Genomic DNA, 17,043 nt, shown 5'->3' with positions numbered 1-17,043 from the left:
TGGAGGAGTCTCCTCAGATCAGTCCCTCTTCGTTAGAAAAGCCGTGTTTGCTGCCACGCTGCGATGCTGTTTGCCAGGGCAAAGTTACTCCTGCATTAGGGAGGTGGGAGGACTGAAAGTGCACCTCAGTGAAGAAGAAATCAGAATCGCCAGTATTCGGTGACAACCGAGGAAAGCAGGTGTGACAGAAATGCCACCAATGCCCAATTAACAAAAACTAAAGTACAAACAGCACCCCATGTCCTGTAGCACTCAGCTTCTTGGTCAAAGTTGTTAAAAACCCATCAGGCAGAAGCTTGCCGAGGTGGATCCCCCTTCCTGGGGCAAAGCAGCACGGCTGGCAGCTGTGTGAGCAGCTCCCAGGTCTGTTCTTTGGGGCGGATGATGAGCTTCACCAAGTACCTCTTCAGGCTGGTGGAAAGATGACAGCAACCAGTGTTAAGTGCTCTCAGCACCTCCCCGCAATCGGGCTGCTAGTGAGCGTGCCGGTGCTCTGCTTGTCGAGCGAACGGTTTCGAAGGCGGCCCTTTCTCCTCCGCTTGGAGAGCACAAAGGTACTCGGCTGCAAGGAAAAGCAGAGACAAGAAGCCCAAAATGGTTGTAATTGGTACAAGCACAGACTCCAGGGTAAAGGCCAACCAGCAAAATCACAGATTATTTTATTTCCTGGCAGGTGGGCTTGCAAGCAGAGATGAGCAATTTGGTCTTGGAAATACAAGAAAAAAAACAGGAAAAGCCACCCCGAATCATGACTGCCTCCCACTGTTGTTTGTGCATGCAGTCAGAGCATGGCCACACAGCCACCTCACTTCGGGAGGGAGGAAATGGGATGCAAACCTCTCTAAAAACAATCACTCGTACAAGCGGGTGCTGCTGGAGCAGCCCTGTCCCTAGGAAACACACTCTCTGCCTCGATGACGGCACGATTCCACAGTCCTGGCAGCAACTAGGAATGGGCAGCAGCAGCTGCTGCCACTGCCGGTTTGTTGCAACACAACCGAACACCAGCACCTTCCATTTTTCAAAGCGTTCATCCTCGGGTGAGTTGAAAGCCTGTGTTGCTATTCTTACCGAAGAGGGAGATTTACAAGAAAAAACAGTTGTCTTCAGATCGCTGAAGGATTCACAATGGTATCAAAGAGTTTTGCTCTTCCTTTAATGGAGAAACCACCTACAAGGCATATTTTTCTTGACATCCTCCGAAACGGTCACCGGAAAGAGCTCTTACCATAAATGCTTTCTTATTAACATAGTTGCATGCTGGAAGTTTAATTACAGAAACTATCAATGCAACAGCAGATAAACACTTTGCTTTTGAAGGGAATTAATTTATTTGGAGATCAACATCACACAGGCACGCTGCTGGAGATCCAAGAAATGCCTGACCTCCATATCGTTAAATCATGCTCCGGGGAGCTCCCTTGGATTTTAAATACTTTTTTTAAGAACAAACTTCCTTCTTCTAAAATAAAGCCATGCTTAAACGTTGGTGATTCCCCAAAAGCCATCGGCACCAGTTTTTCTAGTTATTTTCTTGGAAAACAAACAGGCAACAGACATCAAAAGGGCAACTTTGCGACATTTTGGTTACCAATAGGGGCAGGAGGTGAAAGGACTCCAGTTCCCCCCGAAGGGAGGGCAGGCAATTCGTGTAGGAAAAGCTGTGGGAAGTGCCATCGTCCCAGCTGCAACGTGCTTTTGAGGAGTCATAAGGCATCCCTGCCTGGAGTTTCCGGGTTCCTGTTCAAAATTCGTCTCCTATAAAACCACATTTCACCGATGAGCAGACCTGCTGTGGCAGCTTCAGGAGAAGGTCAGCTGCCCAGACGTCGCGTAGTAGCCAGAGGCATCTGAGGAGAACCTCTGAGAAAGACGCACCGAGTCCAGCTGCACCTCCCCAAAGTAGAAGTTCTCGAAGAGCTGAAAGAAAGGAGAAAAGCCATTTGAGGGGCACCTAGAGAAATGCAGACTGCGGCTGGTCCATGTAGCTCTCACAAGAGCTGGCCCTGCAAAAAGCCTCCACTCACAGACTCGTTTTGCCTTTACTGAAACTATTCTTAAAAAGATCTTTTCCACCTCTACAGACTGCATTTAGCCTTTAAAGCAAACAGGATGTGGAATGATCACCTCAAAAATCTTCAGCAACAGTTGCTCAAACCTTCCCTACCTTGCTTTCTGACTGTGTCTGGTTTAGGGAGCTTGGGGAGGCTATTCACCACCCCAAAGGCCATCACCTTGGGGTGGCCCTTGAGGTCGCATGCTCTGCAGGGGCACGGATAGAGGCCAAGACATTTTTATCAATCCAGGCCACAGGACGCACAACTTACAGTTACAGCTCAGTCCTAATTTAAACTAGCAGGCTAGAGGCGCAAGGCTCTTCATCCCAGCACTGACCCCGCTTTGTTCAACAAATCCTTCTTTGTTCAGCAAAAACTTGAGTGCAAATTAATGAAAGCAAGCCAACGCTGGGACCCGGAGGGCGTGTCTCTGCTGATTAATCCAATCGATGAAGCAGACCAAAAAAAATTACATCAGAATTTCTTACAAGGGACTTCAGCAATATTGCTGGAAAGGCATACGTGTACAACCGTAAAGTGCTCCTCCCGTTCCATTACGGCGCAGGAAATTGCTCTAGCTGGAAACATCGGTCGTGCCTTAGGAAAAGCTTTTCAGTGGAGATGCTAATTTCAAAATTCTGCTTAATGGGGAGTGCTGCGAGTCACCGAGGGCCTGAGCAGTGACATCTCCCCACCGCAGAGATCTCCAAAGTACCCATTCCATCCTATTGAATTTTCTGTCTCTGCAAGCATCAGCTCAAGACAGTCCCCAGCTCAAGATGGTTGCACACCCCTTCTTGCCATTACAGAAGGCACTACCGAGAAACAGCCAGCGAAAGCACGATGGATTAATTACAGCCTATCCTCCTAGAGCCAAAGGTGCATCAATTCCTCCATACAGCGAATGATCGAAACCCCAAATACCTCGTTAGCATCTGAAAGGCTGCACTTCACCTTCTCCAAAAAGGCATTTGGCTCTCCCTGGTACTGATTCGGGCAGGACTGCTCTTTTGTTGGTTCTCCCAAGGCTATTTTACTTTGCAATTACCCCTTTTTGCAAGGCGACCAGCTAGGTTTCTTTCAGGACAATTCTTGGTTTCGCTGTCACTCCTCCACAAAGGAAAGGTGCTTTAGGGAAAGCAATTCCCTGCTCATCTTCAGGGCAGAGCAAGCAAGGCTTTGGCCAGGGAGCACCACCAAGGTACCAGGGCCACAGATCAGATGCTGCGCACCGCGATGAATCCAGCCCCTGCTCCTGACTGCCAGCTCACCCAGACAACTCTCCACTCAGGATTTGGCTGAGGCCAGCAATTCCCTATCGACACACGACAGTAAGAACAGCACCTCTGAAGAGAAGGGGTATTTATGTGTGCCGAGCCAGCTCTCAGCAATTGCTAAGCCCCTGCTTCGGTTTGAAATGGCTGCAGCTGCAGTCAGATGTGCTGCAGCATTCTTGCTGCCAGCAGCCCCCCTGCCAGGGACCACCTCCTCCTCCCTGCCCGCATGGCAGCATGGGCAGTTGACCCTCAAGCTGCTTCTGCAAAAATCATCTGGGTTAACACAAATGCTGCAAGGAACTGGGTTTCTCTGCACCAGACTGTTTAGTCACAGCGTGCCCACCTAGGAGAGGCGTCAGGGAGCCTGTGCTGCTCCTCCGGCTCTCCTGCACCTCATCCTGCCTTCGGGCTTGTCCCTTAAGACCCCGGCACAAGGACTGACTTTGCACAGGGCCCAAAGTAATTCGCTGTTAATCACTCAGACTCATATTAAGCTGCAACTTGCTGCCAGTTCTTCCAAGCACATACTCGGCAGGAGCCAGGCGCCCCGCCATGGGGGTCATGCAGGTCCCCATCCCAGCAAGAGGCCCCACCGCAGCAGCCTGGCTTCAAGGGACGCTGCGTGTGCAGCCCATGCGGCCACTGCCCTAAAGCAGGGCACCCTGTTCAAAAAAAGTTGTGCTAAGGGACCAGAGGAAAAGAGAGAAGAGAAGTTACTACAGCCATACAAACTCCATTTTATACAATTAAAGATTTATACAATTAAAGATTAATTACATTCCCAAAAGCCTGCGTAGTTCATGTTAGAGGACTTAGGATAAAATGTCTCATTAATAAGAGATGGTAGTAAAAAGGGGTTGTTCTTCTTCCTCTTTTTGGTTTGGCTGATCTGAGAAGGAAGGATGATTTCCAGCTCTCCAGGGCTTGCTGCAGTACTTGCCACCAGTGTGCCCACTCATCCCAATCCTTAACACCCGTCTCTGTCAAAATGGTTGTTCCCTCACACAGCACTCTCCACCTAAGAAAAATGGAAATAATTTCTCTCCATTCCCAAAGGAAGGAGAGGTAGGTGTTCTGGTAAGCAAGGAGATACTAGGACTTGAAAAGAATTTTTTTAAAAGAGAAGGGGGATGAGCTGCATTTATGTCTGTAGAATGAAGTCTTTGCAAACATAAAGAAAACAAATGAAACACTGGGATATGCTGGTCCCACTAGGAGCCCTGGAAGTCAAACCTTTACACAAAACAGCCAAAGGAAGAGTCTTTCAAATACTTGTTTTATTATTTCTGCACACCACAACCTGTTTTTCTTACAAAACATATATACTTCAAAGAAAAAATTAGTTAATGAGACAAGCCCTCCCGCCAGCCCCTCTGGCTTCGCACAGCCTCAGGCACTCGGGACCAGAAAGATAATCAGGGAGTCCCAGAAGACACTGCCCAGGTCAAGGGCCCTCCATTTGTACACTGCTAAAAGTGAAGCAAAACCCTTATACCAAAGCACTTTGTATTCCCTTGGCTTTTTTAAGACCTACCACCTCTTGTGTGTCCGAGCGTGTGTGTGTTTCCCAGGGAGAATGCTGCTAGAACTATTGATTTTTGGTAATGTAGCTGTACTTTCTGAGAGTAAACATGCTACAAGATTTAGAGGACAACCACAGACATTTTTTTCTGCTCTCGTTTCAAACCGGCTTCTCATTGATGCTTCATTGCTCCTTGAGGCTTCCCAGGATAGAAGCCACTGGATGCCCAGTGTGGGGGTCACAGCCGAGCCACCGTACGGCCGAGATCTGCTTCAGGCAATGGGGAGGGAAGGCCCCTCAAACATCATCCTCCGAGACCCTGAAACACTGGGAGCTGGCTTCCCGTCACGAAAACATCCTGTGCTCAGGTCCTCGGGGGGCTCGGGGAGAGATTTCAGAAAGCCAAGCCTCTGCTTTTGACTTTCATTTCTATTTACCTTGGGGAGAAGCCAAGCAGAGCCAAGAAAGATATAAATATCTCCCCCCTCTCTCCAGCCACCACAGAAACGCTTCTGTTTCGGAGGAGGCCTGTAGCACAGCTGATGAAATGCTTCCTATGAAAGCATTTTAACATTTTTTTATTCTGGGTCAGGAAAGAAGATACCTAGAGGTTGCTACACTTCACACTGAAATGCTGATAACCCTACGACTTGCCTAGTCCCCCTCCTGTCACTTCCCATGGGTGCCAAGGGCCCACCTTTCCCCAAAAAAGGTTGCAGGGAGCAGGAGGAGGCGCAGATCAGGAGCAGCTAGGAGGGAGGCGAGGGGGAGGAAAAACGCAATCACCCGCACGGTTACTGAAAGCCGTGTCATTTGATTGGAGTGGGACGTGAGGCTCAGCAAAAGCCCAGTAATTCTATAAATCCAAACACGCTGAAGGATTTACGTCCTCGCTGCCTAAAGAATAAATAAGAGGCTGTGCGTTGGGATTTATTTTTTTTTAATATTATAAATGAAAATTAACCTGATGGAGGCAAAGGTCAGTTTACGAAGTCGATGCCATGCACGTTGGGCAAGCTACTAACCCCCCCTCAAGGGAACAGCACTTACCAGACTAAGTGCCCTCTGTCTCCCTCCTGCCTTCCCAAATTAAATTAGAACCCAATAAGGAAAGCGCGTTGTTAACTTTTAACCCCAGACCCAGCACCTCTAAGCAAACGTGCCAGAGATGTGCCCTGCCTTTCAAACCACAGCTGAAGGCTCAGAACCTGCTCAGCAAGGATGCCTAGGACACAGCAATTCCCCTGGGGAGGAGGTGGATGACTAGAGAGCGGCACAGCATCCTCCTGGGAGCAGTATCCCAGGACCTGCAGTGGATGGCAGGTACTGCAGTCGCACTGCCTTCCCCAAAAGCCACAAGCCCCCGAGGGAGGGAGCATACTGGTCTGTGGATAACCCATATTTCATGTGTCAGCCTGCAAACTATCACAGGCCCAGGTGTGCAAGCGGTCCCTCATCTCCCTCTCCCTTCTGGGAGGCCAGGTCCAAGGACACAATCACACAGGTAGTGATGAAAGGCAGACAGCCCTGCGGCAGCTCCCAGAAAGCAAGCTTTCCTCTGTTTCTCCTCAGAAGTCACTTATGAGCCAGGAAAAGCTAGCAGCATGCCTGTCGTTTCTAACACCCCAATTTCTCTCATTTAAGACAATTCCATTCAGATGTTGGAAACCCTTCTTCCTCCGAAGTCTGTTCCCCTCTATTACCTACAAATTACACAGCAAGACTCCCTTGGGGTGTAAGTATCATTTTCTGAAGGAAGACAGAGGCTGAAGACTTTTTTGGGAGAGAAAGAATCACACATCAAACTGCTTGTTCCTCGCAAATGTGAGCCAAAAATGCTAGTTCAAACTTCAGCCCCAAACCACAACAACTTCCTTATCAAAGGCAGAGCAACAGATCAAAACCAGGATGCCTCTTTTCCGCTTCCCCCCCCCCCCCCCCCTCCTGTCTTTTCCCCTCCCCCCCCCCCCCCCCGCTTTTGCCTAAGCTGGTAAAGTAGGTTTAACTGAAACACCATAGAAACAAATGCAAAGGAGGACGATCCTTCGATGAAACAATTGAAACGTGTGTCTAAATGATGTCGTGTTCCCGAGCGCAGGCATTTGTCAAGCAGCCACCCTCGGGGGCTTGCTTCCCACAGACAGCCCTCCCAGAATGAGACAGCACCTTTGTGTTCAAACCTGGAAACAACAGCAATAAATCACGGCGCTAATCCACGTAAGGACAGCAGTGACGCGTTTCAGCTCCAGTTACGAAGAGTTGAGAAGCCAACACAAACTGGTGCTTTTAAATCACCTGTCAAGGACTCAACAAGCATGGGAAATATTAATGGGAAATATGCCTGGAGAGGCACTGGGCAGTGGGAGGACAAAATAAGTCCAGACAAGGGAAGGGAGTAAGAGGTATTTAAAACTTCCTTCACGTAATCTCTGGCTTGCACTCACGCTGCCTGGCCTGGATTTTGCTGCTACCATCAGGATTATTGATCAGTTTTTAAAGCCTTACATCGTCTACGGTAGTCAGCCAAAAAGGACCCATCCTGAATTAATAAAAAGTCCAAGCAGCTCTGCCAAGAGCCTTGGTGCTCAGAAATGCTGAGGGAACGACGATTCACTGCAATGCCTTGCAATTAAAAACTACCACCAAAGAGCAGCATTATCACAGGATAAAATGCATACACACACACATACCCCCCGAGTCTGTGGGGAGCTCGCTTTGTTGTGAACTCCAGCCACAGAAAGAAAGCAGTGCCTTAGGGTAGGGGTATTATAGATTAACAGTACAAAACTGTCCCCGGTGAATCAGCGCTGCGGGCGAGCAGAGGCATGTAATGTCATTAGCCTGTGACCAATCAGCCTAAGAAACCCGGCTGCCCTCAGCAGGGAGCTGACGGGGGTGTCCTGTTTTCCGTATCTGGAACAAGCACAGAAATTAGCAACTTCTGAGGTGCGGGAAGGAAGAGGCTCGCAGCTCCAGGAACCTATGGCTGTGGATGAGCTCGCTGTCACTCCTGCTGTGCACTCCATGCCGAGGATGGGACGCCAGAAATCTCTTCTCCGTTTTGCTCAGGTCGAAGGTGTTGATCCACCAAAAGATGCCTTCCAGGAAGGCATGTGAACAGGCTGAGCGCCACTCGTCTCTGCCTCCATGGGCAAACATGTGCGGGAGGATCACTTTTGACAAGCAACCCAGCGCTGTGGCCATGCAAGATCGCACCGGGAATCAGCGTCCAGCAGCAGACAGCAGCATGGAGAGAGCTCAAACCAGGAGATTAAACTCAAGCTTTGGAGGAGCCGCAGGCTTTACAGCTTCATCTGCTTTGCGTGCAGTGACAACAGTCACCAGCTCACCCGGCAGCGGCCGCTACCCCTGCCGTGTCTTGATCAGGAGCAGCAGTGAATGAAGGAAGGAACTCTGAAAGCCAGGAGGGACGGGAGGTTGCTCTCCATGGGAAATCAGCATGCTACGGTGCTGTTATCCCCTTCGGGAAAGGGAAGAAGCAAACAAAATCCCAGGCACCCACTGACAAGCATGGAGAAAAATAAAGTGGCGTTTCTGAAGAGGTGCCTCAACACAGAGCAATGAAACCTGTTTGTTTTCTGACTCTCCGCACCCTCCCCTGGATATTCCTGGTGGTATTTGCAGCAGCGCACAACCAGAACACCCCAAACTCTTCTTGCACTATCTGACACCACAAGGGACGGGAGGGACTCAGACAGCATCAGACCATGGGCTGTGACTTGCCCAAATAAACATCAGGGGCAATTCTTCCATCTCATAAGGGATGATGCATTTGAATTAATGCTTGTATAACACGTCCACAGCTTGAGACGAAAACACTGCAGAAGAGCAGAGAACAATCGCTCTTCCAAATCATCTGGCTAAAGCACAACTGCAGTACCCATGCCAGCTACAGCGGGGAAGGCGCCGACTCTTCGGCAAACCGCTGTGTTACAGAGCTGATACCAGCATTAAGCAAAAGGGATTGATAGAGGAAAGTTACTGATGGCAAAAAAACATGGATGGACTAAAAATTAAAAAAAATATATATTTAGAAATGTGAAAGTAACACTCAGAAACACTGATGGACTCTAAGAAGTGTCCACTAAACTCCAGCAAACTCTATCCATCGGAGCCCTTCTGATTAACCTCCTTTGCTGCACGAACCACAGCCTCCCGTCCTGTTTTTGGGATCCCACCTACCTGTTTAAGGTGCCTTGCTCCTGTGACCTCCCACACAGATCTGTCAGGGCCTCTCAGGTCTGAGCAGTACCTCTGTTGCTCCTCGGCAGGCTGATTCGTGAACACAGTTCAGCAACGGAAAGCAGTTGGTAAAAAAGGGACCTCAAGGGCCAGCCTGCCTGTGCCCCGCTTTGGCTTTGTGGATTTACGCTACCAACACCTCCCTGTTGACCACCCCAATGGTCTACAGAAGACCTCCACAGCATGAAATGGCAGAAGCTGCCCCAGTTCCCAGGCTGCAGTACATGCTGGCAGAGCTCCTTCTTCCTCATCCCAAAACCCTTTCCATTTGCGCCCTAAACTCCCTGAAACTATGACAGACAAACCCCAAACCAAATTCCCTGGTGGATGCCAGAAGATGAGACACAACTGGGCAACCTGTCAAGATCTGGGGAGTTTGTTCAATTAATAGATTTTTTTTCCTCTTCTATTTTCAACTTTCAAAATATGTTTTCTGAAGCAGTTTGGTGCCAAAAAAGAAATACCTGATTCCTTTATTATTCACTCTGGATACCACTCTGCCAATGATTATCTGTCAGAGGTTTAATTGTGCTTGGAAGGTTGCCAGCAATAACGCACGAGAAGTCTAGGAAAAGCAGGTAGACAGGCACTCATCCAGAGAAGCGGCTCTTCCCGGCGTTCCCCACTTCCTCTCCTCTCCAAATTAGCAACTGCTTCCTTTTCATGGCTTTTTAAAGGACTGCTGGCTGGACATCCAACACCCTCCATTACTGCACAAGTGTTTGAGGATTAAGATGTCGTGCAGAGTCGCAAGGCAAGGGTGGAAGCAAGGGCTAGAAAGGACAGAGAGGGACGGTGGTTGTCATTTGGGCTACCACCACGAGCATGCTGCCTGTGCCAAGGCCTCCAAGCGTCAGCCACAAAGCTTGGCGGGTGTATGCGGATCGTTTGTTTTGTTCTGCAAGTGTGCAGCTGGCTCTGGAGTGTCTCTCTATCACTAATATAGCATCGCGTCCTTCCACCCAGATAATGTGAAGAACAGTCCTTCTCCTCTTGTTTTCCTTCAGCCTCTGGCAGGTTTTAAAAGGTGGCAGCAGAGACCCTTTCACCCCATCTCCCTTAGGAAGAATAAAGCATGCAGACTTCAAGAGGGAGAAAATCCAGCCACAAAAGTCCCAGCGGCCTATCTTTTGGGAATGTAGGTGACTCATATCATAAGCAAAGCATTAACTTCTTTATTGTTCGCTTTCAGTTTGCTACTTCTTGAGTCATTTATATCCATGAGCTTTGCCACAAACCACCCAGACCTGAAATTACAAACAAGCTGGCATCTTGGGTTAGCACAAGCCCAACAGGAGATGCAAGTCAGGGTTATCTCCTCACGACACAGGAAAAGCCCCCTGATTTAAATCCCTGGTGCCATCCCTCGGAAAGCAATAACAATATAACCATCTCTATCTGAAAAAGTACCACCAACGTAAGAGCAAGAAGCACATATAACGTTTGGTGAGAAAGATCCTAGGCATATATGACAGGAGGCTTCTTTTTATATTTTTGTTTTACTGAGCCAAAGTAAATGCCACATAAATGCCAAGAAGCTTTTGGGATGTTTGCAAATGCCATCTCATGGGTGTTTTGCATATATTTCACACAGTAATCATAAAGCCACAGGCTGAAGAAAGGACCAAAAGAGGTCATTGGCTCCATCATCCTCTCCTTCCCCAAGGCAGAAGCTCATTGCTGGCAGATCCTGGACCAATGTCTCTGCTCCCTCCAAAGAACAGAGATCCCCATTTCTCCTGCTCCTCTAGGGCAGTGCTTCATTATCCTTCCTATTACAAAGATCTTCCTAACACCTACTTTGAACTTCTTGCTGCAGTTTAAGCCCATTATTTCTTGTCCTACCATCAGAGCATGGAGGATAGAGTATCCACTACTAAAGTTTTCACATGCTTAAAGAGTTTTTCCAATGTGTTGTCTTTCACCTTCTCTTATTAGCCTCAAAACAGCCCAAAGTCTTTCAGCCTCAGCTCTCCCATGACATTTTCTAGCCCTCTGATTATCTTATTGTTGCCTTCTGGGCTCTTTGCACCCACCCAGAGTGCCCAAAACTGCACAAGTACTTCAGCTAGGGACTGAGTGCTAAGCATAGTCAGAGGTGTACTTTACAGACATTTGCCTCTTCTGTTTATTTCCACAGACCGACTCAGCTGGCTTGTGCTCTGGAACAGTCCTCCATAACCCAAACCCCGGTCCCTGGGGCTGGTATCAATGCAGTTCTCTGTCCCGTCCCAATGTTTGCAGCAGCCCATTTGTTTCTGCCTGATTTCTCAAGACCATTTGGAGCTCTGTTCCCTCCTGTCACCGTGTGCAATTTTGCTGCTTCTCCCCAGCTGGCTTTCATCTGCAGAGCTAAGAGGAGCACGCTTCATACCGCCTTAAACACGCTCCTGACCTCCATGGGTGGGAAGGGTACGAGGTTACCAGCTGAGCTCTGCGAACATGGAAGCAGCCGATCCTTCTCCTCTGACTGCTGCCACGAGAAACCTCAGCTCTTCGTAAAACTGGAGCAAAGCCACCTCAGCTGCCAGAGGGTGCTGCAGCAGTGTGGAGGGTGACATTCAGGCAACAGTCTAAATTAGTCAGTCAGGCCTGATTTCTTGCAAATAAAACTATTTGGGGCCAAGATGCAGGCCTTTGTTCAGCTGAGATCCTCTCCCTCCAGGGTCCCCCTCCTTCAAAAGCCAAATCTAGACTTGCTCCTGCCACTGCCACACTGCAAAACCTTTGCTTTTTGCTTCAGCTCAAGGTTTTGGGTCCGTTCTTTCCCCCTCTCCCTCCCCCCCGCCACAATTCCATGAAAATTCATGCGCTTGAGGAAATCAAACCCTAGTTGCTATGGTGAAAGGCATTCTGCAAACTAAGAAACAAATACAAGTGGGACATTTGGAGGTTACTGGATTTTTGCACATCTTTCAGGCAAGAATAAAAAAAACCCTCCAGCACATTAAAGGCTCTGCTAACTTCCCAGACCCTGCTACGCCTCAAACACGAGGGATTTACAGTACAACTTGCTTAAGGAAATTAATAATCAAGCACTGCATTTCTCCAAAGAAGCCTCACCCCCGTGGCTCCTAGCACTGCCTATTATAGCAAACGCAGCAACAGTTTTTAAGAGCTGGGCTTTGGCTTTGCTGCAGAGATGCCAGGAGGCTTGAGACGCATCCGGGAATACTAGGACAAGGAGCTCCCACTAATGTGACCTACTCGCTATGCTCACCAAGCCAGCAAGAGGAGGAGCCCAGCTACAGAGCCACTAAATTAATTTGGACAGACCTGGGAAATTATCCAGCAGAAGGGTCACAGCACCTTTGGGTTGATCTGCCTACTTTTGCTAATCAATGTGTTCTTTTTTTTTTTGCACTTAACGTGCTGGGTCCCTGTCTTCTATTAAGGTGCTGCTGTAATTCAACCCCTGCCAGCTCCACCAAGAAAAACTGTCCTCTTAAGATCAAAGAGGTGATGCTGTCTCAGCTGGCTGTTGGCAGAACAGCCATCTTAGGGAAATGAGGAGGCGGGATGCCTACTGGGTGGGAGGCAGAGGCATCCACAGTATGATCTCCAAAGGTAGAAGCACCCACAGCACCTCCAAAACAGCTGAGCTGCTGGGCTGGAGAGGACTGCAGCAGTCTCAGGGGTCACAGAGCAGCACACCGCTTTGCTCTCTTACAGCACACTGCCCGCAGCCCTGCCTGGAAGGGGCAAGGGGATCCAGAAACTCTATAACCCTCTCAGCAAATCCTCCCTCTTCCAGCACTCACCGTTCCTGCTAAAATTAGGCAGAGAGGTGTTGAGCACCTCTGCAAAAAAAAAAAAACAGGCTTCTCTCCTTTACGGTAAGGTAACCAAACGGATCTCTGTCACACACGAGCAAGTTAGCACAAACCTTCTGCACATCCTGCACTGCGTTCTCAGTGCGGCGTCTCAGCCTTCTCTCAATACCTCCAACGCCGCCTCGTTGCTCTGCTCCAAGGCCCAAACACTCCAAAGATATTTTCCCTCCATTGTCTAGTCTGATTTTTGAAATGCCACTTCAGTTTCCCATTTTCATCAAATGCAAATAATGTGAATAAGCCTTTTTTTTCATGAAGAATATAATTCGTAGGAAAGCATTTTCATGGCAAACCCAATTTAATCTCCATTTTTCCCAAAATCATACAAACATTGATCTCCAGTCTCATCTGCTCAACTGTCACATCCTCCCATCCCACTGTTGCCCTAATTGCACACTGCTGAGTCCCCTCAATCATTTCAGTATCCCTCGATAATGGCAGGATCAGAACTGAAGGCAAAAATCCTCTGCTCTGCAAAGCGGCAATACAGCCTTTCATTTCTGCTTTTGATTCTTCTGTAAAACTGAGGCAAGGAAAGCACTGGCTTATTTCTGATATAGTGATGTTGCACCACAATCTTTTATTCAGTCTGTTCTCACCCCAGTGGATTTTTGTTTGGTATTTTTAACTCTAAACTTTCCAAGCAGGCACCTCCCGTTAGGTACTTGTTCCAGTTGCCAGTCCTACTTCAGATATATACCTTTATCACCTCGCTGAGAATAACAAGATGTTCTTACTCTTTTCGAACACCAGGCAGTCTTGGTCTCATCTAATGCCAGTTCTTGGGCCCTTTGATTTCACCTCAGCTTAAAAATACACTGGGAAAAGACCCTGTCTCCTTAAATTCACTAACAAAGTTACACAGAAAAGGCCTGCGTACCGATGGCTGCACAACATGAGAAGCACTCCTCATCTGCAAGTGGAGTTGGTAAGGGTGGCTCTACAGATGTTAATTTGTTTAGCACCTGGTGGGTTTGGGGTATTTTCAGAGGTTAGGACGTTTATCCAGGACAAGATTTTTCTTTTTCATTGTATCTCTCTATATGGCACTGCATCAAATGTCTTAAACTGAACTACTACATACCGCAGCCACGGCACTATTCTCACTCAGCAAGATAAAAATGATAACAGAGACCACGACCAGATTTGTTTGCTATGATCAGCTCTCTGGTAGCCCCAGTCTACCAGTCAGTAAAAGCACCTTCCCCCTGCTCCAAGTGAAAGCAGGTACACCCCCATGCAGGCTTCAAAAGAGAAGGAGCCTCATCGAGTTATGCCGTGTCTGACCTAGAAGCCCTGCTGGAGCAGTACGGCAGCCTGGCCGCTCTGCTCCCGCTGCTGGACGGGGGCACGGCAGCACGTGTCACTGCCTTGACTGATCCAGTTCCCAGTCTTGCATCCCAGCTTAAAGTCTCCCCTTATGTCCTAAGACGTAAGATGTGCAGTTTTCCACTGTTGTACCTCAGTAGCTCTCCCTCAATATTTAATCTCGTAAGCTGTTAATGCACAGATCTGTGCTAAGCGGTGGGGTTCACCTATTTCTGCGCTCCAAATATGCTTCCCTCTTGTCTGAATGTGGTGAAGGCCACTCTCTTACTCCTCAGACCTCAAGTCAAAAAGAATTCAATTTTAACTCAGTGAGAATCTTCCTACTGTAAGCCTTCCTTTCCTTTAAAAGTATAATAGACAATTTTGTTCACGCAGTACCTTTGCATTTCTTTGCATTTTTATTTATTCACCACAGCTTGAGTTTTTTCACTAAGCGAAATAAATAAAAGCGTGGAGGCAGCCAAGCTGTGTCTCCGGAGACGCAGGCAGCTGCCCCAGCTGCCTCTATGCCAGGGCTGTGCCGCTTGGCCAGCTGCGACGCAGGGCACGCAGCCACTGCCCAGGAGGACACAAGAGGAGGCAAGGCAGAGGGGGTGCCAAGCCAGCATCTCCGCACGGCCCTGCAGCCCAGCCAGCCCGACCCTTCTCTCATGGGGAACGAGCTGCTGCTGTCTTTCAGCTGTGAATTCCTTCCTCCACTCTCCAAGAGACCAGCCACTTTGTTCCCGACCAGAGCAAGATTTCGGTACGTGACTCGGATGTTCAAAGGAGTCAATCAGTGAGCCACTAGCCACCCTAGAAGAAATACATATTACTCCATATGAAGTGGTTCATAAAGCTTCTTGGGACTAGACTAGACAAGCACAATGCTCAAGTGTCTAGTGCTTTTGTGGGAGACACAAATCACCCAGCTGTTGGGGCATATACTCCCTTGGGCTTTCAGCACCAGCTAGGCCACGGAGCCTTTTTCATGGATATCCTTCAAGATAGAAGTAATTTAAACTCCCAAACGCAACTCATCCTACAGGATCTATTTTCTGAGCAGTGTGGGAAGGTACCGGCCTGCACAACCATTTATTAGCACAAATAGGAGTGTATGTTTAACTCTGTGGAATGGGTAGAACAAAGGATTATTAAATAAAATTCCGATTAGTTCTGCTGAAAGCAAAATACCAGCTGGAGCCTGGGGTAACACAGGCATGCTATCAGCAAACATGTGCTGCCAGCGCATCTACGCACGCACACACACACCAGCTCTGACCACGGGGAGCCTCAGACTGGAACAGCAGAACCAAGGCGTCTCCATCATGCTCTGATAGCTCAGGTCCTGCCCTCCGCTAGGCAAAGCCTTTGGCCTGACGGCAGTGGTTGTAGCTTCACAATGGGAACAAGAGCGATGAAACCCAAGTTTTCCAACTTGATGCCCTCCTACCAGTCACTGTGCTTTGTTGGTTTTCCAAGTGGGAACACTGCCACCCAATACAGCTACTGCAGAGTCCCACCGCCTCGGAACACATGCACAGCACATGTACAAAGGGATGGCACCCACAAGCCAGCCTGCCTAACTGCAGCTGTATTCATTAACAGCCCGTCGTTTAGATCCTATTGCAAAAGTTAATGAAGCCACTTTGCGAGAGGGCAGCCTCCCTGAGCAGAAGATAAATAATGTATATAAAAGGGGACTGGGAGGGAACTGGCACATCTTTGCAAGGTCATGCTAGAATGCATCAGTGGCTGGCTGAGGCTGGGCTCCTCTGGTAAGAAGCCTGGAGCTATTTATGACTCATGTAATTAATTAATGCCAACGGGCGTTCTGCTGCAGGCACGTGGGAGACCAAAGGGAAATACGAAGCGAGCAGGTTAGGAAATGTAGTGGAGGTGGGGGAGAAGGATGACATTTCTTGCGGCAAGACATGCTTTGAAGTAATTACCAACAGTCCAAACAGCCAGCAACTCTTTTGGCTACATCAGTACAAAATCAATTAGGAGCTTTAAAAATGCACCAGTTCATATTTCAGAGAGCAGCAAGAATAAGAAGTAGCCGTCTGAGCTAGGGCCGTTGCCTTTCTAAGCGCTGCACACCACCAGACCCACAGATCCTCAGACCCTGCAGCGCGGTCCACAAATGGCGTGACCAGTAGAGGGAGCATTGTTAATGCCTTCCCAGTCGTACATGGTTTTGGATGAGGAGCATTAAGGAAGACCCACGGTTCGATTTTACGTCTCTAAAGTCTGAGGACAAGTTTAACAGACGCAAGAGAAAGGAGCAAAGGGCAAAGAGAAACAGGGGTGTATGCCTTGAAAGCCAAGCCCCTCCAGGCGCTCAGGGCCCCCGACATACATCGCTTTCCCTTTCTGGAGCCAGCTCTCAGACCCCAGGAGCTAAACAAAACTCGCAGATGACATTAAGAACAGGACCATGTCTGTGGATTTCCTGCTTCAGTTTGCAATACTGCAGTCTCACACCGAATACTCAACATGTGGCGATGCTGAGTCACGACACTGCGCTCACACAGACCGTTTGAGGACAATGAGAGCTTAACCTAATTTTGTCCCTTTGTTTGTCCTCTGCGCAGAGAAGATCAATCAGTTCCACTCACTGCCTTCACATCCCTGTCCATCCAGTGCCTAATACATTATACAGCAAAACTGTAAACACAAATAAAGCGTGCCCTTTCCCTCCCCAGGTGCCCTGAAGTTCTTCTGGGTTGTCCAGCTCCCACCAGCCTGCATCCTCTGTCACGTCTCTTTGTTGCCAGAAT

General features: G+C 48.6%; 1 protein-coding gene across 1 annotated transcript in view; it reads right to left on the bottom strand.

Annotated features, from left to right (window-relative positions):
• Positions 1 to 1,803: 1,803 nt before the first annotated feature.
• Positions 1,804 to 17,043, bottom strand: part of ASCC1 (activating signal cointegrator 1 complex subunit 1) — a 37,239-nt gene continuing 21,999 nt past the window's right edge. The window contains exon 10 of the mRNA XM_010291838.1: positions 1,804 to 1,920. Coding sequence (XP_010290140.1) covers positions 1,804 to 1,920 — 117 coding nt within the window. The remainder of the gene's footprint in view (positions 1,921 to 17,043) is intronic.

The sequence above is a fragment of the Phaethon lepturus genome, unplaced genomic scaffold (genome assembly GCF_000687285.1).
Source record: "Phaethon lepturus isolate BGI_N335 unplaced genomic scaffold, ASM68728v1 scaffold23767, whole genome shotgun sequence".
Taxonomy (NCBI): Eukaryota; Metazoa; Chordata; class Aves; order Phaethontiformes; family Phaethontidae; genus Phaethon; species Phaethon lepturus.
Note: the sequence above shows the minus strand (reverse complement) of the source record. Positions and strands in the feature narration are given on the sequence as shown.